Source organism: Opisthocomus hoazin, chromosome 11, assembly GCF_030867145.1.
Source record: "Opisthocomus hoazin isolate bOpiHoa1 chromosome 11, bOpiHoa1.hap1, whole genome shotgun sequence".
NCBI lineage: Eukaryota > Metazoa > Chordata > Aves > Opisthocomiformes > Opisthocomidae > Opisthocomus > Opisthocomus hoazin.
Window position 1 is genome coordinate 14767943 of NC_134424.1, and position 26446 is coordinate 14794388.

General features: G+C 37.9%; 1 protein-coding gene across 1 annotated transcript; it reads right to left on the reverse strand.

Annotated features, from left to right (window-relative positions):
* Window positions 1-26359, reverse strand: CCDC66 (coiled-coil domain containing 66). Its single transcript, XM_075433069.1, has 19 exons — window positions 26088-26359; window positions 25116-25180; window positions 22814-22836; window positions 21645-22062; window positions 20629-20764; window positions 20349-20452; window positions 19272-19396; window positions 18322-18498; window positions 14037-14290; window positions 13610-13694; window positions 12627-12788; window positions 10980-11127; window positions 10402-10524; window positions 8649-9127; window positions 7250-7287; window positions 6686-6972; window positions 5922-6049; window positions 1810-1894; window positions 1-1131 (listed from the first exon to the last, which is right to left on the reverse strand). Exons 1-18 carry the CDS (start codon window positions 26096-26098, stop codon window positions 1811-1813), a joined length of 2847 nt encoding a protein of 948 aa, XP_075289184.1. The 5' UTR covers window positions 26099-26359; the 3' UTR covers window positions 1-1131; window position 1810.
* Window positions 26360-26446: the final 87 nt, after the last annotated feature.

A 26446-nucleotide genomic window follows, 5' to 3' on the forward strand; every position in this document is an offset into this window, starting at 1 on the left:
ATGTGAGAAACAAACCCAAACTTTATTTCATGAGATAGCAATGATCTTTGTGTCTAGTTTTGATACTCCATGCTTATTACATCACCATCAGAGTGATCTTACAATTGTTACCTTGCCACTGTAATTACTGTGACGAGAGAAGGACAAACCTGGGTTTAATGGCTGGGGTAGTTCAATCTGCATTAGAAAAAACCGCAGTCCTGTCCCCCTTTAGCATAATGGTTACTGGTGTGTGGTTTTGTTTTGGCTTGTTTTTTAAACTAGCATTGTCATAAGTACAGAGTTTTATCTGTTTTAATCTTGCCCCTTTTACTTTCACATCTGCTGCGTCATAAACTTTTCCCAGTGATGCTGTCTTCATTGGCTCGTTGTGTACACCATCTTCTGACTCAGGCTTGTGGAAAACAGCCGCTGATGGTAAAAAGCTGTGGAGCCCAGGCCTGCCGTTATTACTACAGCGCTGTTTTACACATACTAATACTCATGACTTACACGTTTACTGCTCTTGTCTTCAGGTTGTCCAAAGTTACACGTTCGGTGGTTTTTTTCCTGTTTGTGATTTTATTTTAGTGCTTTTATGTAGGATGTGCAGTTTCATACTGGATGACAGTGTTTGAAACTACGTGACTAAACTTGCAAAATGAGTTGGGAGAAGTATTACTGAGTAAAAAAAGGTAGCTTTTAAAAAACAAACAAACCAAGGCCATAGACTTTTCCCTGAAGTCAAATGTCTTTCGTTCTGTTAACAGTTATTTGTTTAAATTAAGAACAAGGCAGTACTAGTGTAGCAGTTCTTACCCTCCTCCCCAAATATGGCAAATAAATAATCTCTTTTTTACAAAAAAACCCTCCCTTGTATTAATAACCTTAAAGGATTTTATGAAAAACTGTGCTACCACCTCCACCATCCCCTGTAGACTCTCGCCGACTGCCTGCCTGGGCGGACAAATGAGAGGAAGGAGCACACCTTTATTGCCTTTGCTCCTGCTGTAAGGTCCCTTCAGATGGAGCTTATGCCTAAGCATAGGTGCTGCTGGGAGGAATCTTGGTTTGGAGGTTCTGTGCCATTTTTATCACATGATATCATAGAACAGCTACCATGAATTCAGGTTACGCATCTGCTGACAAGATCTAGAAGACAAATGGTTTTACCCACATTACCCTATTTTTGAAGACTTAAAAGCAAATTTGTCTACAGTAAACATTTGTTCTGATTGGAAGCACTGAATACTGAGCTGTTCACACCTTGTTTACAAGAAAACTGCCTTAACTGGAGTTCTGCTGCCTGGGACCCAGCCCACTGTAATGTTAAGTGCTGCTATCCTGTTTATTGAGAGGGGGGGGAAAAGTCTGTAGTCAGCACTTCTGTGGTCTTAAAATCTGGGATTACGTGAGTTAATATATATATTGTCTAAACCTAAAAGCTGTCTGAATAGTTAAGTACAAGCAGTTCCATAAAGATAAAAATACCAACAAAATCTACCCCAGCCATTCAGAGTACATCTTAATCCTTTTATTTATCAAAATACATAGACTGAGTTCTACAAAAACCCATGTAACATTTTTATACTGTGTTTGGTGGTTTACATTAAATGGACATATGTCTTCAGGCAGCATGAAGACCATTCTAAACAGACACAGCATCATAGTTTAATGTATCTTTGATATGAAAAGCAACATGACCCTGTAATCTATCAGAATTCACATAATTTAAATATTTCATAAAAAAGAGAGGGTTCATAAGTAATTACAGTAGCAAACAAAGTGCTGTGCCTTTACATTTTAAGAACTTGGAACATTCCTATGTACCTCAAAATGTCGGAGTGAAGCTCTCTTCTTGAGCTATAGCAGGAATCAGAGCAGTCTCCAACTCCTTCTGCTTCTGCAGGAGGCCCTGAAATAAATGGAATATAAATGTGAATGTTCTGTCTTCCTCATCCAGCCTGACCTAATGAAATGTCACTGTTTCATGTTTTAAAACCATTTTGTTGTTAAGGCTCAATGCTTTTTAAATCTACAATTTTACAAAAAAAATTTTTTACAAAAAATGTAATCCATTCAGTAATGAGGGAACTCAAGATCTCATGTCTTCCACAGAAGGCTTGAAGTGTGACTGGAAGCCAGTCCAGTTTCCAGGGATGAGTGTGCAGAGGAAAAAGGACTTTTCCATCACAGTAAATTGAACTTGCTGGCTCTGGGCATTGTCGCAACATTTGTGGTATTCTAGCGTATTCTTGTATGGAGCAGCACCCAAAACCTTCACGGGTACCAGCTTGTAGTCTTAACATAAATGAAGATAAAGGACAGCATTACCATTTGAACTAGAACAGTGGTGTCAGACACTTTAGGATATGCAGATTTATTCTCAAAAGATAACAGGTTCCTGCTTTGTTAATGGCTCTCCTAAGTACTAGACAATGGAGAAAACCTGTAATAAAAAACCGCGCAGAAGTGTATCCTTGGCTATGTGATAAGTGATAGATGATATAGCTGTGTCAGGTACGTTCATAAATTGAAAATAAGTCTTTTTACTGTAATTAAGAGGAGTGTATATATTGATACATCTGGGTCCTTGGGTCTCTAGCCATTTTAGACCTCTCAGAAGTAATTTGGTACCAAGGAAGTTGGTTTATTTAAAAAAAAAAAAAAAAAAGGAACAGTTACTATGGTCTTCCTCCTCAGTCACCAGCCCTTTCTCCAAGCTGAGGGTTATAGGCTGCTGGCACAGCTCAGTCCAGACCTAATGCACGCCAGCAGGTACTACAACTGAGAACGGGCTTCAGTTAGCAAAGCAGCCTGTTAGCCTTCAGGCATTGGACCAGGCTGCCCAGGGAGGTGGTGGAGTCACCATCCCTGGAGGCGTTCAAAAAAATGTGTAGATGTGGTATTTCGGGATATGGTTTAGTAGGCACGGTGGTGTTGGGCTGATGGTTGGACTTGGTCTTAGAGGTCATTTCCAACCTATGATTCTATGATTCACTCTGCATCCTTCCGAAAGCAGCAGCTGCCTACTTTCACTCACTTGATGAACTGATTTTTAACTCATCACCAGCATCTGCTACTTCTAGTAATGGGTCAGTGGACTTGTTCAGTCCCTTTGTCAAAATTACTTATATTATAGAGTGGTTTTTGCAGTTAGCAGCATGTTACGAAACAAAGTCACACAATAAATTGCCTTAAATCAACCCAGAGCTGAGGTGAGAGACAACACTGCGAACCGGAACAAAGTCTATCATCGCGTGGTTTGCAAAGGTCATGAAAAGGGCCTAAAGTAATGCGAGATCTCTGTGTGGGGACAAGTAGCAAGGCCTTTCCGTGCATGTGCTTGGGACAGCCTGCTGGTGGCTGGCTTAGCCATTGCAGGCTACAACCTGTTGGCAAGTGGTTTTATTGCCAGGGTAAAAATAAGGCGCTCTGGTACATACTGATTGTAGCTGGGGCTTTTCCCTTTTTCTTAAACTTTGGCTCTTCACAAATATCTCATTCACTTTTCTGGATGAATAAACTTGGGCTTATTTCACTGACTTGATTTGAGTGAGGGAAGCAGCATGTTGTTGATAGTTCCTATTACTGCTGTCACCTGAAATATGGGAAGAGACTTGCTGTCGTGTAACAAATGACACGACAGACTCCCCCTCCCTTTGGCAGAGAAAGGCCCTCATCGGCCTTCCGTTTCCACTGCCGTCCCCCGGGGGTCAGCCAGTTCGGCAAGACTGGTACTGAAACAGCCCCATTGCATCTCTAGCGCCCTAGCTGAGGGTGTATTTCAAAGGCTACAAACTGGTCAAACATGCTGTGAGTTCCCCCAGACAAAAGGCGGCTAAAGAATGGCCAAATATGTTGTGAATATATATATATGCGCATACTGAAACTATTGAGCCTATATATATATATGCCTGTATATATAATTTTTTTAAAAAAACAAGACTAGATTACCTTCTGAAATAGAAAAGTAAACTGCTCTAAATTATATGTCATACAAAATACCGCATTACTCTTCCTTTCTCAGTGAAATAATGGTGCAAAACAGGTGTCATCTGCAGGAGTATACAGTATTTAGGTATACAAGATACACCTAAGTTCAACAGTTAATGTTCTCAATGCATTTTGCAGCTGGTAAGATATTCAAAAAAGAACTCTACATGTTTTAACTGTCTTCCAGAACCAAGATGCAGTGAGAGACTCAAACATTAGTTTTTAGACACTGTTAAGACCCGAGTATATACTATGCATCAAGAATGTCCCTAAGCTCCTCTCTCTAAGTTTGCCAACATGGATATTACCACCTTAAACCTCTGTAAATACCCATGGCTTGCATTCACCACAGCACGCACAAGGATCAAATTGTGCTTTGAAGCTGGCTGCATTCTTAACCAAAATACCACTGGCAAATGAAGCCTGAATACGAAATACTTAACAGTTGTTGATATTTAACAAAAACATTAATGAGCATGGGGGAAGACCAGATCCAGTCAAACCTATCTGGAAGCCATGAGAGACCTGGCAACCCTTCAGTGTTCTTGGGTCACAACCTTTCTTAGTAACTTGGAGAGCGCCATGACCCTTCATTTACACATGGAATTTACCTACTACCGAAACACGATGTATGCATGGCGGAACTTCTGTCCTTCTAATGCACAGCAGGTAATTAATAGTGTTAACTACTGGTAGTTTTGTTGTACATAAGTCTGTCAGATTTTCTTCCATTTATTTTGATCATTTATGCAATTTTTCTCCCTCAAGGCAAAGAACACTAAGTAATGCTGCTAGCAATAAAGCCCTTTCAGTATGGAGCCATTCAAAACCAAGGGAAGCTACTTATACACGTTTATCTTTAGTGTTCTTCAAGAATAAAAGGCAAGCCTACGAGTAAATGTGGTGGGTTTTTTTTTAATCTTGCAGTCCCCTGTCAGGCCATTTAGAAGCATAAAAGGAAACTTTTTGTGTGATTGTCCAGACCTGCGGTTTGAAGCTCCCATGGGCTACATCTTGTTGTGAACAGGTAGAGTATCAAATTCACTCATGTTTTAATAACTAGATGCCTGACTATTTTTCCTGGTATTCTTACTCCAATCAGGAAAAATACGTAACTTCACAGTTACCAGCTATAATCTTTTGTGCTTCTTTAATTTACTGCAAGTTGTATCTTTAAAGACAGCCTCACCATATTCAAAATCCTTCTGGCAATCCTGTAGATCTAATCGTTCCCAGTAACTAACTGTAAATAGAACAATGTATACAAACATACACAGGCTTTCATCTCAGGAGCTCTTGTGTGTGTAGGATTAAACTAAATCTCATTTTATATTCAGTCACTAAATCTGGCTGGTTGACAAATCCTGAATTTTACTTTTGCATGTTAACAAAAGAATAGCTATCTTGGAAGGATTTTATGTGTTCACACTTAAAATTTGCAAATTACAGTATTTTTCCAGGACTGGCACAGGACTACCACCCCGCTAACTCTTCTGCGCCAACCACACTGCTCTGTCACGACTGGCTTACCCCTGAAATGCCGAAGCAAATTTCATTAACAAGGCTTCTAGTGTTTTGTTAAAATAGCGTTCTTTCTCCCCTTGAAATGGAAACATTCTTACTATAAGCAACCCTAACTATCAAAACCTGGAGACTCACTAAAGCCCTTCTTCTTGGTTTCAGGTTTTCTCAGACACTCCAGTGTTTCAGAACGAATCTAAGGACTAAGTAGTCCACAGTCTCTAACGACAGTCCAAAGGTGGAAGTAAAGCATGAAAAGCAAAACTCTAAGAGGGACAACAGTGGAGGACAGGGCCCCAAACTTACCATATATGATGGAAAAATGAATTAAAGACTAACACTTAGGACTATGTAATAGCTTGCAATGTTCATTTTGACTTTAGTACATATATAAATACATGTTTATTCAATGACTTTTTGCTTACCTGGCGTAATTCTGACAGTCCTTTGAGAATTGCTTGTTGTCTCTCTCTGGTTTTAACTACATCAGGATTTAGGAGAGGATCTCTAATGTGATCAGAGCTAAAAATCTGTCGTGGCATTTGGTAAGAATCTAAAAGTAAATGTATATCAAATCAGATAACAATACTCTCTATCAATTTTGTTTCAGTTTTGAAGCAGTTTTTGGTTGCTACTAGATTCCAATCGCTATTTTTAAGTCAAACAACACTTAGATTCCTAAACCCAAATCCATATACAATAATACCAGAGAAGTGCAATCATACTCCATTAAAGGTAAACAGACAAAAAAGATAGATACAAGAATAAGAATTTTTGTTGCTTTTCTGATTTTTTTAACTTTTTCTATGTTTTCGTGTTTTGTTTTTTTTTTAAACACAGCGTATCATTGGCTGCATAGACTTCCTGTACAGTGCTGTGACACACCTGGGTTCTTGTTCTTCACCTTCAAAATGGTGTCCCCTCATCATTTTGAAAATGAAAACTATATGAAATTTAGACATTTGAAACCAAAATCTGTTCCCTCAATTAATAACCTTGCAACACCATACGAGTTTAAGGCAGGTTTCTTTTTTTTGGACAAGGGCCAATGGAATTGTAGTTCTAAATAATACAGAAACATGCATTTTTAAATACAAATACCAAACTGAATAAATTGCAGCACTTTGAACTAAATCACTGTAACATTTCTTCTCTTCTACATGAATCAGTTCACAATACATTTCAGTACCATTAAACTGTCGATACTGTGGGTCATGTGTTGAAGGTCTAGTGAGTGGTGCATCTGGATCGAGATAATAGACTTCATTTGTTCGAACATATGGAATAAATTGTGAAGAGGGAGGTCTTCCAGCTTCTGCAACGGAAGGGAGGGAGCTGCTCTGCTGTGTATCTGTCTTTAAGCTTTTCTCTCTTCTACTATTGTTGGTATGCACCAGGAAATTAGAAGCATGTATCTGTTTTTGTTGTACTCGGTGTAATCTGCTCTTAAGTGCTGGGACAGGTGGTGATTCAGATCTGTATGAAACAATTTCAGTTAAAAAACCCCAAACAATACTTCAGTAATGTGATTAATTTTCTCAGATAGTAGAGATAGAGAATCCTCAGAGGACTGCACTTTTGCTCGTTTAGTCTGCTTTTATACCTGCAGTTTGTCTGTTCTTGTGTATTTTTAATAGTAGACAATTAGCTGCATCTAAATTCTTTTAAGAAAATTAAAAATCAGGAAAGAAAAGCATGTATATTTCACAATTAATGTATTTATACATTTCATTAATGCAGAGTATTGACATACCTTTCTTCATTCACATGATTCTTATATAATTGTTCTTCCTAGGAGAAAACCAAGAAAGTCAAAAGTAACATAAAAAAGCTCAATGTTTTTTATATTAAAAGCTTTCATTTTTTCAAGACAAGCTTGAAATTCCCGAAGGACTGTTTGACCTGGGTTCAGGAGAAAGGTATTTATCAAAGGCTTGCATTAAAGAGACTTGTAGTGTCTATGAACTAAATTAAACAAATTACGGGAGGATTTGCTCTAATTTTCTATGCCTTTGACAGCTCTAAGCACTATCAAAAATACTGTCTATATTTTCCAATGACCTTGGAAAGCAGCATTTATAAACCTGAAAGGTTCAGCCCAAGATAATGGTTATTAAAGGAAAGATTGTGTTTCTAGATACAGTCAGTAGAAGTTTTCTATTTAAATGAAAAATGTTAACGTATCCCATGCTTCTTATGGTATCAGACAACGCTTACTTCTCTTAAAAATCTGCTTAGAATTCATTGCCCCATTTCTCAAGTACAAAATTCTTGAACATTTACCTTTCAGTAATGTAAGCACAAAACTTAGATTTACCATTAACCTCAAATAAACCAACAAACTCAGTTTAACAAATGAATAAATCTTTAGATACCTATGTGAACAGTTATGTATTTTCACTTATTTTTTTTTAACATCCACAGCTTCTAAAATATGTGCATGTAGCCACACTAAACAAATGGCTAAACAGAACTGTAAGTGACCACCTTTTCTACACCAGAATTTTTCTGTTTGGAAGGTGTGAGAAAGTGAGGTGTTTATGCATGCGTATGTATATACATACATACGGAGAGCAAGCAAGCAAGACAGAGAGGGAGAGAGAAGGCATGAATACATGTAATAGTATTTTCTTTAAATGATTTTTTTTTCCCAGCCACAAGCTGTACTGATACATGCTTACTGCAAATGGAGAAGAAATGACTCTGCTAAGAAGGATGCATTTTTATGACAACAGAGTACATCCTCAGTGATCCATATTCTCTGCAGAAATAGGAATTGTTTTCTGAACAGGTACTCCTGTATCTCAGCCATCACCACAACAGAATGACTGGACAAAAAAGAGCAAGTCAGTGATGTCATGCTATCCTGCACACTGCTTTCAGTCAAGCTCCCTGTTTACATAATGAATTGATGATAATGAATAAATGAAAAAGAATAAACACTTTGGAAGATTGAAATAATGGTAAAAGCTAAGTCACAAAATCTGAATATATTCTTCTGATCATGAAGAATGAAACAATGCTGTAATACCATTCTTTACGCAAAGGGTAGTAATACTTGAGTTACATAACTGAATTCCTATCTAGGCAAAACCATGTGGAACAAGAGTCTTAAAAATACACATCGTTGTTGTTAAAGAAGAAATAGTTACCTTTCTGAGTCTATGTTCCTTATTCTTCATATTTATTTCTTCATGAGGTGAAGGAGACCTGTCTGCATAACAACCCTTTTTTGGGCAGAGATTCCCAGCGGTATTTCTTTCTACCAGCTGAAGCAGCTCCATTTGTCGTCTTACTTTGTTTTCTTCCCTTTGTCTTTGTAGCTGTTTAGGGTATCTTTCTGATGCTGGAATGTATCTTTTCCCAGGTTTGTTTATGTTCCAGTCAGGTCTTTTACTGTATTTTTCTGAAGGCTTAATTTGTCTTTCTTTTCTTGCATATTGTTCATGTAGATCACTGTAAATGCCACCATGCTCTTTTCCTGAAATTTTATTTTTATCTATGCACTGCATTTCCTTCTGGTATTTTTTGCTTATAGAGGTTTCTTTATATTCTATGGAAATATCAGGTGATCCACAGCATGCAGTTCTTTCCTCAGCTGACTCAGTGTATGCTGAAGTATTTAAGTAATCTAAAAAAAATATGATTACATTTTAACTCGGTCTAAACTATTGAAATTACTTGTTTGACTTCTGTATGCGCATCAATCTACAATTACTGATTTTATTCAAACATTGGTTGTTACAGTTTTATAATGTTTTTTATTCTTTTTGATGTGGAAGATAGGACCAGTAGAAGCAAACTCACTAAGAAGACGGGAGAAAAAAAAAAAAGGAGAATGAAATCAAGTCACCGTAAGGCAAAATAGTTTATGGAAAATGAAACTACACTGTATTTCTGTCATGGTACCCAGTGGTAAAGAGCAAAACACAGCTTCTGGTTAGTTTTTCAGCATGCTGACAGCTTGGTCATATTCACAGCGCTACTGGGAATAACTTACTTTCCTAATTCTCGCCTTCCAATGGAAATACTTTATTCAATTAAAAAATTACTAATAATCAAGCTTCTTTCTTTACTAAGGGACATACACAAAAACATTATTTAATTTGTTAACTCTCCAAATTCACAGTAAAATTTCTACCAGCACTGTCAAACCCAAAAATATTAATTGTTGCTTACTTATATAGAAACAAAATAAAGCTTCCACTTCAACAAGTGATAAGAAGCCAATAAATTTCTAAATACAAGGCATAAAGTGACTGCAAGTTTCCGCTGAATCTGCTCATTCACACCTCATCTACAGAATTAATAGATGCAGACTAAGTTTGATCTGGGTTTCTTGACAGTGTGATACAAAATCAGGATAAAGACTGGAAAGTATTCGATCTAGATGGACCCGCAATTCTGTCTGGGTATTTAGCAAGCATTGTAGAAATCTTTTCTAAACATTTCCGTGTAAGCTCTCATTTTACAATGAGTCTAGTTTTCTAATTCCAGAATTATTGACAATGTTTCTCCCACTATTTTCAAGGATTCATTAGGAGCCCAGCCCTGCTCGATACCAAACCACGTTACATAAACCTATGAACATTCACACTGAAGACTACTACAAATACACGTTTAAATGTCTGAACAAATTTAGTCCTACAAGGCTTGCGACCAAGTCAACATTGTACTTCTGAATGTAACTGGTAAGTAACAACTATACAGACATATAATTTATTTGGAATAATATAGTGATATATTGTAATATTCCAACATGCCTGTGTCTATCCAAGTATTTATTTCTAGTTTTATTCCATTGTGAATGACAGTGATTCGGCCCTATAGCTCAGTTTCACAACTATGCTGTTCAAATGTCTTTCTTAAGGTACATCAGAGTAACAAAATTTCAGGGCTGCATACCTGTCTGTACAGCAGTGTCTTTCCGAGGAGAAGTCTGCTGATCAATGTGGCTCTTCATGTCATCAGAAACATTATGACTTTGATGTGAAACGTCAGTATTACAATTTTCAAATTCTGTATCACCTAAAAAGAAGTAAGTAAAGTTGTTCAATTTAGTAATGTATGTTCCATTTAAACCATGCTATCAAGTTATCAGAGTACTGTGGTTCAGAACTCAAAGCAAGACTGAGAACTATGGTTCAGATCCTAATTACTCTCCCTTTTTCACTGGAAATCTAATCAACAGCACGTAAGTCTGAATATTCCCTGTACATTCCTGGTAATATCTTTATACGTCTACCTTTATGTAATATAGTATCTAAAGCTTACTAAAATACACTATTCTCCGTACTAGTTAACACTGATATTTGTGTGGGAGGCTCTTTAAATAAGCTGAAATGAAATTTGGTTTGTGAAGCAAAGAGCAAGTTCTGACACAAAGGCAGCAGGGGAAAAAAAGGCAAACCAAAAACCATCACCAACTTGCACACAAACACCAAAGAAATAGACAAATTGAATAAGGAAAGACTTCTACTTGCCACCACCAAGCTTCTTCTGAAGTTTTGAAATGTCATGTCCCTTCTGAGCCAAGTCTTGCATGCGCTGTTCTTGTTTTAATCTCTGTGCTAATTCTTGAGCTTTCTGCATTGTCTGATAAAGCTCATTTGTTTTAAGAGTGACGAGTTCCTTTAAAAAAAAAAAAAAGGTAAATATATGTGATCATTTATTTTGAGAATAAAATTAATAAGATTATTTTATCTCTATATAATCCTTAAAGTTTACATATATTTTTATTTTGAGTAAAGCCTTTTCTTTTTAAAACAAGAACAAAACTAGCTGAGTAGATGCAATATGTAACATGTAATTTTATAAATTCGGAACCTCTGCTGTGCTAATGAAGGATGTTCAATGCTAACATTAAAAAGCGAGCATCTATAGCCTTAAAGTTATTTGGATATTTATCTCCTTTCTAATAAATTAACCTTTTCCTAAATGCCATCTGACTTCAGTCATCAATGACTTCCTATATTGTGAGGTTTAATGAAATAAAAGAAGCCTACATAAAAATAATTTTAAAACCCACTTTCCTCCTACTTCCACAGAAAGGAGACAGTAGAAGCCTCCCTAACGAAGGCAGACCATCCCTAAATATGAGGGTTAGTTTCCAGCCTCAGCATATTCAAGGTGCAGGAGACTGTGCCAAGGAAAATCTCCTTTCTAAAGTGTTATTACCACGTCATCCCTACTTCCTCCTGCATTTGCAGGTGGAAAGAACAACTGATAGCATAACATATTTTGAAGGAGCTGAGCTATTACAGAGAAAGATGACTTTCCCAATTTTTTACCAGTTTGTTCTAGCACCTACAGGGAGATGCTACACGTTTGCCTCCAGAAAATGCAGAGAAATCAGGGATCCATATTTCTGCAGGTTTCAGAGGAGGGTGTGTTTTTGGAATCACACTGCCTTATGGCATCATGGAATTCTGCTACTGTTCCAAATATGAAGCTAACAGTAATAGCTGCTACTGTGCTAAAAGGAAGATTAAAACATCAGATAAGGCTTTTAACCTTCTACAGACTCTTCTGTAACAGGTAAGAATGTATACAAATGCAAAATTTGTACTTACCAAAGGTCAAAATGTTACTTTTGATTTAACTTTGATATGAAAAGAATATGTAAAGCTCAGCAGAGGAGAAAGCTCTAGAACACGAATGACTTTAAAAATTACTTTTCCAGAATATATTCTGAAAAGTCTTTAATCCAGAGTGAAAGCACATCCAGTCAAATACAGTTCATGGTACTGGAGCATCTTAAAAGCATCAAATTACCAACAACAATAACTGGATCACATAATTTTGATATTTTTTTTATTTTAAATTTGCATTTTAAAATGCGTGTTTCTGCATTATTTAAAACTACAATTCCATTTTTGCCAGTTCTTATCTATTTCTCTTCCTGAAAAGGCCCTTGTCCGAAAAAAAGAAACCTGCCCTAAACTCATATGGTGCTATAAATTCATTAATTGTGGAAACAGATTTTGGTCTCAAATGTCTAAATTTCAGATAGTTTTAATTTTCAAAATGATGAGAGACAACACTATTTCGAAGGTGAAGAACAAGAACCATTTTCCTCAAACCCAGTATTACTAGAGACTATCTGCACTAAAGAAAATTCAAAAACCCACCTCCTTTTGTTTTTGTTTCAGCATATCTTCTTCCAACTGTTTCTGCATTTGTTCTTTTTCTTGTGCTAGGCGCTGTTCTTCCTCTTGTTCTTCCGATCTTCTCTGCTCTTCCTCCAGTTGTTTCTTCTTCCGTTTTTCTTCTACCTGAGCCATTATTGCTTTCTAGTAATATCAGAAAAACAGGAAAATGAAAAGATGTAACATTAAAGGTATTATAAGCTACATATTCATATATTTCCATATACGTGTATAATAATTGGATTTGGACAAACAAAAAATAATCAAGACAATTTCTTTCAAACACTTTTTTCTTTTAATTTCTCACAAGAGAGGTAGCTGCCTGCCTTTTTTTCTTTGGGAGAACCACCAACCCAGTAAAGCAGTTTGAAATACTCAGATACAAACAACAGTAGCTTTTTATGTTTTCAAAAATGCTTTTATTTTTCTTGTAAAGAAGTGGTGGTCTGATTTTTACCTTGCATACTGTAAGCTAGTATTTTGATCTTGCAGAATAACAGTTTGACCAGAACAGGCTCGTTACATTTATACTACAACTTTATACTGTGCCAGAGACATCATTGTGCAGATATATATGCAGTTAGACTGCCACAGAAGTAATGTAAATGACGTAGATAAAAACTTAAAAGATTTATGGAGTGGGTACCTGTAAATATCAGTCCTCCTGATGACAGTGGAGACTGAATAATAATGCACACAAACCTACCAGAGCTCTAAAGACTGCACTGTATGTTTTTTGAGGCAAGAATGCAGTTACAGAAATGCAATCATCTCTGTACAAATATTAAAAGAAAATGGTAGAGTCTAACGGAATGAAATACTGTTAAACAACTGTAAACATGTAATCTGAGGCATAAGTCAAGTACCTCACTCAATTCTGGTATTAAATCTCGTGCTTTATTCATGTGACACTACCCTTCATCCTTTCTTCTCATTAAAATAGTGTCAGTATAACAGAGGCCTACCTGATGTTCTAACTGTTTCTGCCGCCGCCTGTCTCTCTCTTCAATCTGTGCAGGGTCCAGGAGAGCTGTCGTTGAACGGAGGAAACTATGAACAAAGAATCATGTAAATGTTTTTAATCGTAAGAAAATAAACCTAAAGCATGTCTTAATGAGAAATAGTTAGATTTCAAGTAATATTTTCATACTGAGTTTATCCCATTGTATTAATTTACAATTAGGAAATTCATTTTACTAAGGAATAAAGTAAGGTTATTTGCAGTAAATTTTGTTAATGAACAATGGAAGCACTTGTGCCTTTCAAAAGTGAAACAACAGGTATTTCTGAAAAAAGCAAAAGCCAAACTAATAAGATCCAAAGAATCTTATTCAAGGAGGTATCAGGAGTGTTCTGGCTGGGAAGATAATTATCCTTACAAAGATCACTCACCTGACTTTCTGACTGTGTTCCAAAACATCGTTTTTAGCAGCTTTTTCTGCATTTCCCACCTGTGAGGGCGTGATGTTGCCTAAAGCTGCAGGTGAAAAAGGGTGAATAAAAGCAGTCAGCTCCTTAGGGTCAGGTGACAGGCACGCACTTTCAGGCTGCTTTTTGTACATTCCATTTAAGGGGTGTTGTGTATTAGCATTAAGGTGGCTCTTTAAAGAATCAAAATGCATTGCCCATCTGTCATGCTCTTCAGCCTAAATACGAAGCAACAAAAAACAGGAAATGTTCTCAATTACACTGTTTCTATAAAGTATGGTAAACAAAACAAACAATACACATTTTGTAAAACAGGGAACATCTGAAAAGCTCTGTTACAGGGCTACAATACAGACAGTAGTTAATTCCTTAAATGGGAAAACAGAAGTCTCTCTGTGGCTTAAAATGCAAGTCAGATCAGAAATTATACTGCTGATCCATATACTTGGGTCAGCAAAAACGTATTGCTACTATATTTTCAGGGAAAAAAAACCCCAAAAATTAGAAAGTGAAGAAATTTGAAAAATACACAAGTAAATTAACATGGATTCAGGCTTTTTAGTACTGCTTTTTCAATTTATGTTACCATTCCATTCCGTAATTTTTCTAATAGTTCTGGGAACTGCTTGATTGAGAGGTCAGTACCCTGTCCGCTCTGCCATAGTCTTCTCCTGTTATGTACATATTCTCTCTCTAGTAACATGAACAAGTGGCATCTTTTACACTGTCCTACATTTATCCCCTCCATTTTAATTCTGGATGGTAGCAGAATTAATGTGCTTTGGGCCAAGATATCAATCTCTAACTTCCTATTTTCAGCTAGACAGGCCCATTATAAAATAAGCCTTCTTTCAAAATCCCTTCCACCCACACCAGCCACCACTGCTGTCCCAGCAAAGTACCTAAAACTTCTGTAGAGGTGACATACTGGGTTTAAGTGTCTCTTCTATATGACCCAGGCTTATCTTTTTGGCTCAGTGTTGGCAATTGGGACATTCCAATATATCACTAACAAAACGAGGAAAGGCTGAGGGAGCTGGGATTGTTTAGCCTGAAGAAGGCTGAGAGGGGACCTTATAAATATCTTCGGGGTGGGTGTCAGAAGGATGGGGTCAGACTCTTTTCAGTGGTGCCCAGTGACAGGACAAGGGGCACAAACTGAAACACAGGAAGTTCCGTTTGAACACGAGGAAGAACTTCCTCCCTCTGAGGGTGACGGAGCCCTGGAACAGGCTGCCCAGGGAGCTTGTGGAGTCTCCTCTGGAGATATTCAAGACCCGCCTGGACAAGGTCCTGTGCAGCCTGCTGTAGGTGACCCTGCTTCGGCAGGGGGGTTGGACTGGATGACCCACAGAGGTCCCTTCCAACCTCGAACATTCTGTGATTCTGTGAAAAGATTTTTACGTAAGGGGCCTTTGGTTTTGCTGTATGTACTGCGAAGGTTTTTCTCTTCTGACTAAAAGAACTGTTTCTCTGGAGGGACTGGAAAATGCCTGCCTCAAAACTTGCATTCTGCAGGAAAAAACCTAACAGAATCTAATCTACTAAGCTTTCTAGGAGTCTTTTCCTTAAACAAAAATTCCATTGTGTCAGAAAAGTTTCACACCTATTTTAAAAGAGGCAAGAAATCATAGTCCAAATAAGAAGAATCCAAAATATTCTTCCCCCTGCTCCCTGAGTTTTGTTCCCTTTAAATACTCTGTGATGTAAAAGCAGATCAGAGTAGTTGGAAAATCTACGTTATTCTTATGCAAGAATAACGGTGCAATATGCAGAAGGGTTGAGAGTATAACACAAGGCCTGAAAAAAAAAGATGTTGAAGAAAATGAGACTAAGTGCATGTTAGCTTCCTTTCAAAAAGAGGCTTGAAGTGAGATTACTGTTAGTTTACTCACTAACGACTGCAACTATCTTCCCACAGCACAGCTATCAAATTAAAAACCAAGGCAGCTAATGAAGGAACCATTCACAGCTGTGTTCCCTTCACAGTTACAAAGCTCAGTTTGCAAAGGAAATTTGAATCCTTCAACAACTCAGGAAATGAAAAAACTTGTGTTGTGTGTAGGTATGTAACCGACCTTGGCAAAAGGGGTATTTTTGGCGGGTGGGTAGGAAAGCTTTCTTCTACTGCTACAAACTGTGTAATTAAGATGAAGAATTTCTGTCTAGGAATTGTGAAAATGTGTAAATGCTTCAGCTGAGAGTAAAAACTGCAGCTTTTTAATCCAGAAGTCCACAGACTGTGAACATTCATATCAATCAAGTTTTAGTAACCAAGATTCTTGTTCACTAACAATACAGAATGCCTTATGATGGGAATACATCTCATGCATGGTGAAAGATACAATCCTGGGGTTAAAGCTATGTACAGTAATTTGGAAATCTAGACTCTAGCAACAGTACAACCTCACTGCATGTTTCTTCAAAAGAGAAGTCTTTGTAAGAGTGTGTCAGTATCAGGCTGTATAAGAATGCAGAGTATTCCACTGACCTTAAAGCTACTAATATAGTAGAAACTATAATATAGTATATGAAAGAAGTCAGCTTCTATATGAAGAACCTCCAGGAGTAAAAGATATATTGACCAAATTGGCCAATAGTGACAGTATTAAAAGTCTCTTCAGGTATTCTGCCTGCAAAGCAATTATATTGGCCACAGTTTCTCTCTAGGTCCAGCATAAGAGACCTACATTCAACAGCCTGGGAAAACCAAAGCGTAAAAAAGGTAAGGCTATTTTCTTGAACAATTCTTTGGAGTATAAGTGTGTAAAAAAGTTTTGCAAGAGTGTACGCATGTGTGTATATACGTGTATCAAAATAGTATTTCTAGGAACAGGATTTGAACACCACTGTGACATACTGTAGTTGTCTATAACTTTCCTTCTCTTTTCTCATCTCCTCCGTAGTCTACAGAAAATGTCTTTTTACAAAGTGTGTAGCAAGTGTCTCTACAACGCCTTCCAAACTCTAGTGGTTTCGCACAATGGTGGGAAAGGAAAAAAAAGCATTGTAGTATCACTGTTTTCATCTCTGCAGCAAGCACTCTAACACATCACACCAGACACACGGTAGTCTGTTCTCTGCCACTGAAATACTGAGACCAGCTACTGGCTGAATGTTCAATTAGACTGTCCTATAGATTTATGGTGAAAACCTAGATGTACTGCAGGTAATTACATCTTTGTTGCTACTTCATTAAGTCTGCGATTTCATCTTTTATTTCTTAAACAAAAATCTAGAGAAAAACTTCTCTTATTCCAAGCAGTCCCTCTAAACCACAGATACCTTTGATAAATTAAGTTGTTCTTCTATTTTTTGTAGCTTAGCTTCTTCCTTGTGTTTGTCCAGCTCTTCAAGCCACTTCTTCTGTTGCTCATGCTTCAAAGCACTAAAAGGTCGTTCCTGTGGTACAGCTTCCTGAAATGAGTGCTACTCTCTTCTTTGTACAAAAAATTCAGTACCTTGTCTAGCCATATAATAAAGACTTAGCAAGAAATTTTGCCTTCAGTTGCGAAGCATAACTGGGCTGTTCTCTCGCACAAAAAAATGAATGTAAGTTTGTAACTGTAGCAAGTGTCTGACTGCTCCATAAAAATGCTTCAGTTGTTAGAAAGATGCTAAATAAGCCAGTCTTTGAGTACTATTCTAACTTGAACTATCAGCCTCTCACTTCAAAAAAACCTTACTTATCATGAATAAAAATCCCTTCCTTATTCCTATGGTTCACTGCTCAGTCTGTGTTCCAGGTAGATTCAGCACCGGTATCTAATTAGCAGTGATCTGTCTCAAGCAAATTCTAGATATCATCTTCTGTTCCTGTTTATTAATTGGTATCGGTATTATTTAACAAACTCCAGTGGCACTGAGAACTTTCAATGCTATCTGACAAAAAACACTCTTCAGTTGGTGCCCACTAGCAATAACTCAAAAACTGCTTCTTGAGTCTTCTGCCATCAGTAATTTTTTTGAAGTATTTTATTTCTGATAGGTTCCCATGTCTCTGTTTCTTTAACACGTACTTAAAAGCTAAATAACACTTCAGCTCACACCTCTAGTATTGCTCCTCACATCAGCCTTGAAAATGCTCAGCCTCCAAAGCACAAATATTTGGTAACATTTATTCAGACACAATTCTCTAGACAGAGCAATAAGGTCTGCTGAATTCTTCTGGTTTAAAAGAACTACTGAATGTATACATCTGTTGTCAATGAACAAGTGAAAAAAACCTGCATGCAATTTAAAATCTTACCCCTATAACCAATGCTGTGCAATTGCCAGCTAGTAAGTCAGAAGAACTGAAATCAGAAGACTGCCCAGTAGGAGCACTTGAAACATTCAGTGGAACTTTATTAGCCTCTCTGGTTAAAGCAGTTTTACAGACAGAGTCTTCCTCAGTGGTAATAATTGAGTCAGCTGGAAACATTGTCTGCAAATAAAGTGACCACTGTTAAGACTTCACTTATTTAGCTCATCTGTTTTACTTGTATTAAATAGCCTTTAACATACAATAACCAAGTAAATTATACTTCTAGAAGCTGCTATTCATTAAAATTTCAGCCAAAACTTGTAACTAAGCATCTCATATCCAGTATTTCTTAATTATGTAGATTGAAACAAATTCTTATGGGGCAGAGTAGTAACTTTTCTAGGAATGCTGAACATGCCACAAAAAAAGCAATTTACAACCCGAACTTCTGTTTCACGGCAATCAATTTCAATGGAGAAGCAGTCTCATCTGAGTGTAAGATATTCATTTGACACAGCATTTTCAGAGTGACAGACAACTCTTTTAAAGGCAGGTTAGAGTAAAAGTCAAATTGCTATGCTTATTATCTAAGCAACTAAATATATTTTGAGAGATCATGGACAATGTAAATAATTACATAACCAGGAATTACATTTGACACTATTCCTCAAAACAGAACTGGAAAAGATTTATGCCTTTTAGCTAGGAATCAATATGGAAGGACAGAAATGTTCATGCTACAAAGATCTTAATTTGTGAAGATACAAATTGGAGCAGTAGGTAAGTGTGAAAGAGGGAGTTGCAGCAATTCATGCCATGAAAGAGCTTAAAGTGACCACTGAGACTGGATTCTACTGGATTCGTACAAAGAAAATGTATGAATTAAAAGCTGAACAGTTCTGAAACAGTGCTGTGGAAACTGTGCGCTCTTTTGTGTTTATTGCTAGCCTTACCTTATCTGGGTCAGCTGTTTCCACTTTCTCTGTATGGGCTTTGTTATTGCCAGGTTTTGCCCAGAAACAGCCCACCTCTCCCTCCATAGTTTCTTTCAGTTTCTTCTTCAGTGCTACCTGTTCATCTTCAAAAAAACAAACACTAGTAAGAGTTCCTAATACACATGTGTAGCAGGTTTTTTTAGGGCAGGAAAAAAAAGCAGCAATGCACGTCTACCCTGTAATTTTGACTGTAAAATGGACTACAAGAGTAAGCCACCGTTGTCTGACCAATCAATCTAAACATGACTTTGCTCTTAAGAGGATGGCGGCTGAGTCTCTGCCCAGAAATGTAGAGATAATTGGGGAATCTCTCTTGAGAAGACTACAAAACACTAAAGGCTTAACAATGTCCCAGTGGCAGAGGGAAAGCGAACAGAACTAACCATAAAAATTCTCTCAATTTTATTATACCAGTCTTGGACTACTTTAATATTATTAAAACCAAAGGAGCTACACATGGAAGCTACTGACAATGCAGAATCAAACCCTGAAACCAGATGGTCTACGCCCACACACGCTCCTGCACGTGAATTATAAAAAGCTGAATTTGTCAGAGAGAATTTACTACTGCGTTGAACATACTTGTTTTTCTACAGAGATTCCCCTTGGTCAGTGACGGGGCAGGAATGGAAACTGTTTCAAGTTCAAATTGTAATTTGATATAGTCAGTCATGCTTATAGATTAGGCTGATGCTTCTCCCATTAAAAAACAAATGAATTTGTTAATGGTAATGGCTATCAGCTACTGGTAGAACCTGACAAAATTGGTGGCAAGTAATGCCTAAAATATGAAGCATAACTGAATATATTTGTGATAATATTTATTTGGTTAAGAAGCATTTCTGCAAGAAGTTATAGATAATCTTTGCATTACATTTTGAAATTCAAGAGTATGTCTTGGGGACTAATAAAACTATGTATTTTCCAGTTTGTAGCAACTGCACTGATACAAGTAAATTTAAAAGGAACACAAAGTTTCTTAGTATCTTGAGTGTAATAAATTGATCAAAAATATATTCTGTGTATCGTAAGTACCTAATTCCTTCTTCCATTGGGTCCTTCTAAATTCTAATAAGGCTTTCTCCCCTTCTCTTTCACCCAAGGTACTAAACATGTCAGCAGGTTTCCATGAATCCTTTCTACAGAAAAGGAGGGGGGAAAAAAAAAAAAAGAAATTTTACCTAAAAAGCTAATCTGTTAATTTTAAAGGTGACTGTAATTAGTGTTTATAAAGATTCTTAGTGTGATTAAGAATTACAATAGGAATACTTATTGGAGATACAATTTTTGTAGACAATAACGCAGATCTACGTACATAACTTTCTGTCCTGGCTGTGGATATACTCCTTGTTTCCTGCTTGAATCACAGTTAGCTTCATCTGGAACAGATGAAACCTCACAAGATTTTTTGAGCAACACCATAGTGTTTTCTTCTGATGCCTCATTAGTAGCTGTGGTAGAATATAAATATATAAATATATATATATAGGTATAGATATGACCACTAAACTTTCTTCAGCATTGAGTAAATACTTTAAGAACAGCAGAAATTTGCAAATTTCCCACTATTTAACAAAACTGTTTTGAGCCCTGCTTGTATGGTCAAAGCATGTAAGTTACACCACCACAGGGTCTTTCTAGGATGCTACACTTACAGTAAACACTATTGTTGGCTCAGAGCTCAGACTTTGGGACTCTACTTAATTGCAGTGTGTTTTGTTCTTGGTGGCAAGGAGCTGACCACCTCCACAGGTCCACAAACAGGAGTAACGATGTAATACAAGATACACAATAGTTCTTCTGCTTCTGAGTTGAATTGAAATAAATGCTATTCAACAGTAATATTACAGTTAGCAAAAAGATAGATGTACATCTTCAGGCCAGAGGAAAATGGCACTACTGCTCTTGAGACACATAGCAAGACCTGAACTCTTCACAAGACCAGAAAGGCCTATCTCTTTGAGGTATTGCTTTTTTTTTTTTTTCAGATCCCTAATGGTAATTTTACAGTATAGTTCTATGTTTTCCCCTCAATGTAAAATGGTTCCTTTTTTGCATGAAATATTGACGGAATTGCTTTCTGTTTTGCTCTTCAAAGTACGGAATACTGTCAAGCAATCCTTAGTTTTTACTGTTAAAATTATCCAGTGCTTGGTTCCTAACAGTAACAGGCAATTTCACATCCATAATAGCAAACAGTATTTTGTCTGAGACCATTAAACATAGGAGTAAGATCTCTGCAACCTGCAAATAAACTTAAATTATAAAATCAAGGTTTTGCATTTTGCTCTGTTTCCGTGAAACTAACTTATTCAACTATCGCTATCTTACCCATTTCCTCTTGCTTTTCATTATGATTCTCAGAGATGCCTCTAGTTCCTTCTTTTACAGTCATCAAAATCTGTTGGAGCTGTTCTTGTGTTAAACACACCAAACTTCTTAGGTCTTCAGCTGATACACATGGGTTTTGAGGTTTCTGCTTACTTTTGTTAACATTAGGATTCTCTGAATCGAGGTATCTGTTTGTTCTATCTCTTTGGAAAATCAAAGAGTGACCTTTAGTAGCGGCTTCATGTGAGGAGTGTTTAGTAACTTGCCATTTTTCACCTTTTGTCATTGATAAGCTTGATTCACTCCTTGGTTTTGTGAAGTTTTCCTGCTTGATACAAGCATTTTGTGTTGACCTCAGAACATGCCCAGTATGCCTTATTCTCAATGTCTGTTTAGGTGCTCTGGCTTTATTACCCATCTGTTAAAGCAATAAGATTTCACCATATATTAAATAAGGAAAGAAATTGGCATGTGTAACAAATGAATACAAGATTGAAGCAACAAGTAAAGTAGGTGTAATTTTTCTTCTCTGTTACATCAATAGAAACTCACTCAGTGTAAGCTAATGAAATATCTTCATCAGTACTAGGAATACCTTGGAAAATAATACAGCACCTAAATTTGAGTATTTAAAAATGACAGTATGAAAAATAACTTTATGTAGCATCACACTTAAAAGAAAATGAATATTAATGCCGCTTTTCTTTAGCGTTTCTGAAGCCTCGCTTCAAACAGGTATATGTTTTTCCCATACAGTCAGTATTATTTGAATCTTGATTTTTCCATTCTGTACTAAAGTTTTATCCTTTTCAAGGTCCTTGATGTACACTTGTAATTATCTCCTATGTATTGAGACCTTTTTCTGCTTTCTTTGCTTCCCCAACCCATTGTAGTCCAATTTACTTAGAGACAACCTATATAACTAATTTGGAACTTAAACACACTTCGGATCCCTGTCTTGCCAAAATCCCTTTAAGGTCTCTGGAAGTTCTGATTTAGGTGATTCCCTGTGCTGCTGTAATTTCTTGGCAAAAATACATACTTGTTGTCCATAAACATCATTGATTATAAATATTTAGAGAGTTTAAATGTGTTCTCAAATTCCTGTGTTAACAAATTGATTAGTTAATTTGTGTGCTTTAACCAAAAAAAGTAATTTTTCCACTTACCTTCATTGCAGGCTTCGATTTATCTTTTGGGAAACAAACACAAACATATGAGAGAAGCATTTAATAACAACTTCCTCCTGAAAAACAATCCTGATAAATTAATAAACTATTACATTCATCTGATTTTTGCAACACAGGGGGAAAGTACTTTCCCCATAAAATCTGCCCCAATTATATTATTTTACACTTTTTTTTGTTTGTTTTAATATACACACTTTGAAAGAAGAAGTGGAGAAAAGCATTAGATAGGTATATTTCAGTAACTATTTCCAGTTTTATATAGATCTAATAAAATTATTGTGTGAGCCTGATCCTCCCTTGCTATTCATTCTGCATCTCAGAGAGCCCTGTGGTAATGGCTTATTTTGAATTGTTTTGTTTTTGTGATTTTTCAGTTTTCTTTCTGTGTGACATCTTTCTGGGATAGTCTCTGCATCCAACGCCACTTTACTACGTGATGTTATCTGTCTCCATCGCTGGCAGCCTAAGAAACCATACTTGCACAATCACACCATCCATTATTGTGCCCCTTACCTAAACCCTGACATGCCCTTCAGTCATTTAACCCAAATCCTAGAGGATGCACAGAGGTGTAGTGGTCTCAAAAATAATATTAAGTACAATGTTTAATATAATACTTATTAATAAAGAATAATGGAATCTTGATTAATAGAGAGAATGTGGTACTCCACACAAGAAATCCTGCACACGTGGCTAATGGAAAAGAGATGATATTTCAGTGGAACGCATTTGTTGGAAAGAAAGCTTCTTCAGCTGCACTAAGCAGTTATTGCTCTGGCAGTGGTTGTTTCACATTTTGCACTGGTAGTACCTATACTTTTTTTTTGCATTACCAATTGAAGACATTGGGGAACACTGTTCTTAAAGTCTGCAAAACTACACTGTTAATAGTTTCCAACCTAGACGAACACTTTAAAACTTGGGAGGATGCAAAATTGTTGTCTTGTAGATGGGCATTAAATCCTGAACCATCTTGGTAATGTTTCAGTAATATCACTGTTCTGCAGTTGACTTCATCACTGGATTCTCAAACATTAAACAGTCATCCAAGTAGCTAAAAGTCACTTTTTGACTTCTTTCTGGCTATTCAGAAATTAAATAAGGTGGGATTCTATGTGCTATGCAAACCCAACTTCTCTGTGGAAAGGAGAAAGAAACATAAATAGGGTCTTTGCCATCATAGTGGGGAGATACATAATGGGGAACTCCAAAGTGCTGCTTATGGGTTCTTTGGTGTTTTCTGTGTAAAAGAGAAACAACTATCTCAAGTAGTAGCTTAAGCTACTACAGAATAATCCTACTTTAGCCCCTAAGACTGTGAGCAGTATTTAACAGTGCAGAAAATCGAAATTCGGAAGTAATACAGTTTGACACAATAAAATTCAAGGAGGCGCTGTTTATATCAGTTGTTGAAACATGTTAATTCCTGAAGAAGACTGCTTGTTCAAGGCTAGTTCAAAGTCAAAGGTAATGCTTTATCTTAGAGCACTCTGGAATGTACACTGCCCCTATCCAGCTGACAATGTTAACAATGGTTGGAAAAAGTGAAAGCTGTAGCATTGCTGTTTTAGAGGTGTTGCAAGGTTTTGTTCCCAGTAGACCGGTATTCCTTACTAACTCAAAATATGCTATAATGCCTCATTAGACAAGTGTCTGGTAAATGCAGAAAACAAAATATAAATGGAGGTCATTAAATGGAGAATTTCTGTATCCTGACTGCCATGTAGAACAGAAACATGTCTCACAAATCACAAAAACAGAATTTATTAAAGCTTAATTATGAACATATACTGGAAAAGTCAACCTCAGATGGAAGTAATGAGATCTGGCCTAAATAAACTGCTTACTGAAAATTATCACTGTCAACTATCAAATACTAAAGCAGCTTTAAAGTCAAAAATGTGACTGTAATGATATAATTCTGTGTAAATTGAGCAGAGTTATTAAGTCTCTTTCCTTGGTAAGTAAGGTGCTATAAAGCTACAGAAATTCTCGAGTTATGTCAGTCAATATATAATAGTACTAACTTTTTTTATGAATGGAGAGACAAGCTGTAACAAGTCAAGACTATTTGCCAGCTGTTCACTAGTGGACACGCTACTCACAAGTTCGGTATCAGCCTAGACCAGTGATAAGCTGGTGGGTAAGAGGACATGTAAATAACAATGCACAAATATTCTTCCTAATTTGAAAAATATTTCAATAAAGCTGTGCTTCATATTGCAGTTTAACTTCAAGAAGCTTTAATGATTACTTGAGATAAATAATTAAACAAAAATACCAGAAGAAGCTAAAATTAGCCTAGGCTTTCCATCCAACACTTCAGTTTCAAGCTTCAGTCCATCTCTGCAACATGAAAGAGAGAAAGGGGGGGGAAATCTGAAATATTAAGTAATCTGATAAGGGTGAGATTTTTACATTAATAACAAGGACAACAGTACTTAATTATAACACTGTATTTATTGTTAGTCCAAACAGTCTTTCATACCCCAAGCTTTCTACATTTGTGAGAAGTTACTCAATACAAAGAAATCAACAGCTATTGAAGAGGGTATTTTTTTATTATTGATACTGGAAAATTTGGATTTGCATGTTACAAAGCAAATCTTCACCCTGAAGGTGCCACGCTACATTGTTTTACACAGCAATATACCTCCTTCAATAACTTCGTCATCCAATCTAAACATCTAAAGCTCGCACTCAACTTTGTAGCTAACGCGGCAGCACCGCAGTGCCCGAAGCTGTAACTGCATACGTGCAAGCAGCATACGGCAGCTAAGCCGAGCCCGCACCTATTCTTCTTCGCAGCGCTTTTGTCTTGGCAGGCCGGGGCAGCGGCAGGCGGCGGGGCAGGGGCCAATGAACGCCACGGGCGGGGTTCGGGCTCAGGCGCAGGTCCCTGGGCGCCATCGTGTCCCTCTCCCCCGCTCCCCACCGCCGCGCTGGGGGCTTCCCTGACTAGAGCGAAGGCGACCGGCGCGGTCCGAAGGCCGCAGGCCTCGCCCACCCTCCCGCAGGGTACAGGCGGTTCTCGCACCGCTGAACTGGGTGCTCTGGATACCGCCTCAAGGCCGGCGGGCCGCGCGGCTCCCCTCAGTGCCGCGGCACCGGCCCGCCGCGCAGCGGAAGGCCGGGCAGGTTCCCGGGCCGTGACGGCCTGGGGCCGCCCCTCCCCGGACAGGGCCGCGGCCCAGCCGCCGGGAGTGGCTCCCGCTGCCAGCCCAGCGAGTCCCTTCCTCCGCTCCTTCCTTACCCCAGGTTCATGGCTCTGCCCGGCTGCGAGCGGGATGCCGGAGGCTGAGGAGACGCACGGCAGCGGCGTGCATCGCCCGCTTGCTCTCTGTGTACAGCGGTTGCCAGCCCCGCACAAGGAGCCGGGAGGCGATAGGCTTCCCGCAGAGCGGCGGCTTTGCCAATGGACTCCTCGCACACTGCGGGGTCGGCCGCAGCGAGGCGTTGTGGGGGATGGAGTTCCACGGCCGGGAGAGTTCCCTCGAATCCCGGCGCTGCGGTGCAAAGCGATGGCGGGGATTAACCCCGGCGCCCAGGCAGCTGCGGAGAGAGGAGGGGAAGGAGGGAGGGAGGGACGGGCGGGGAGGGAGAGAAGGTGGG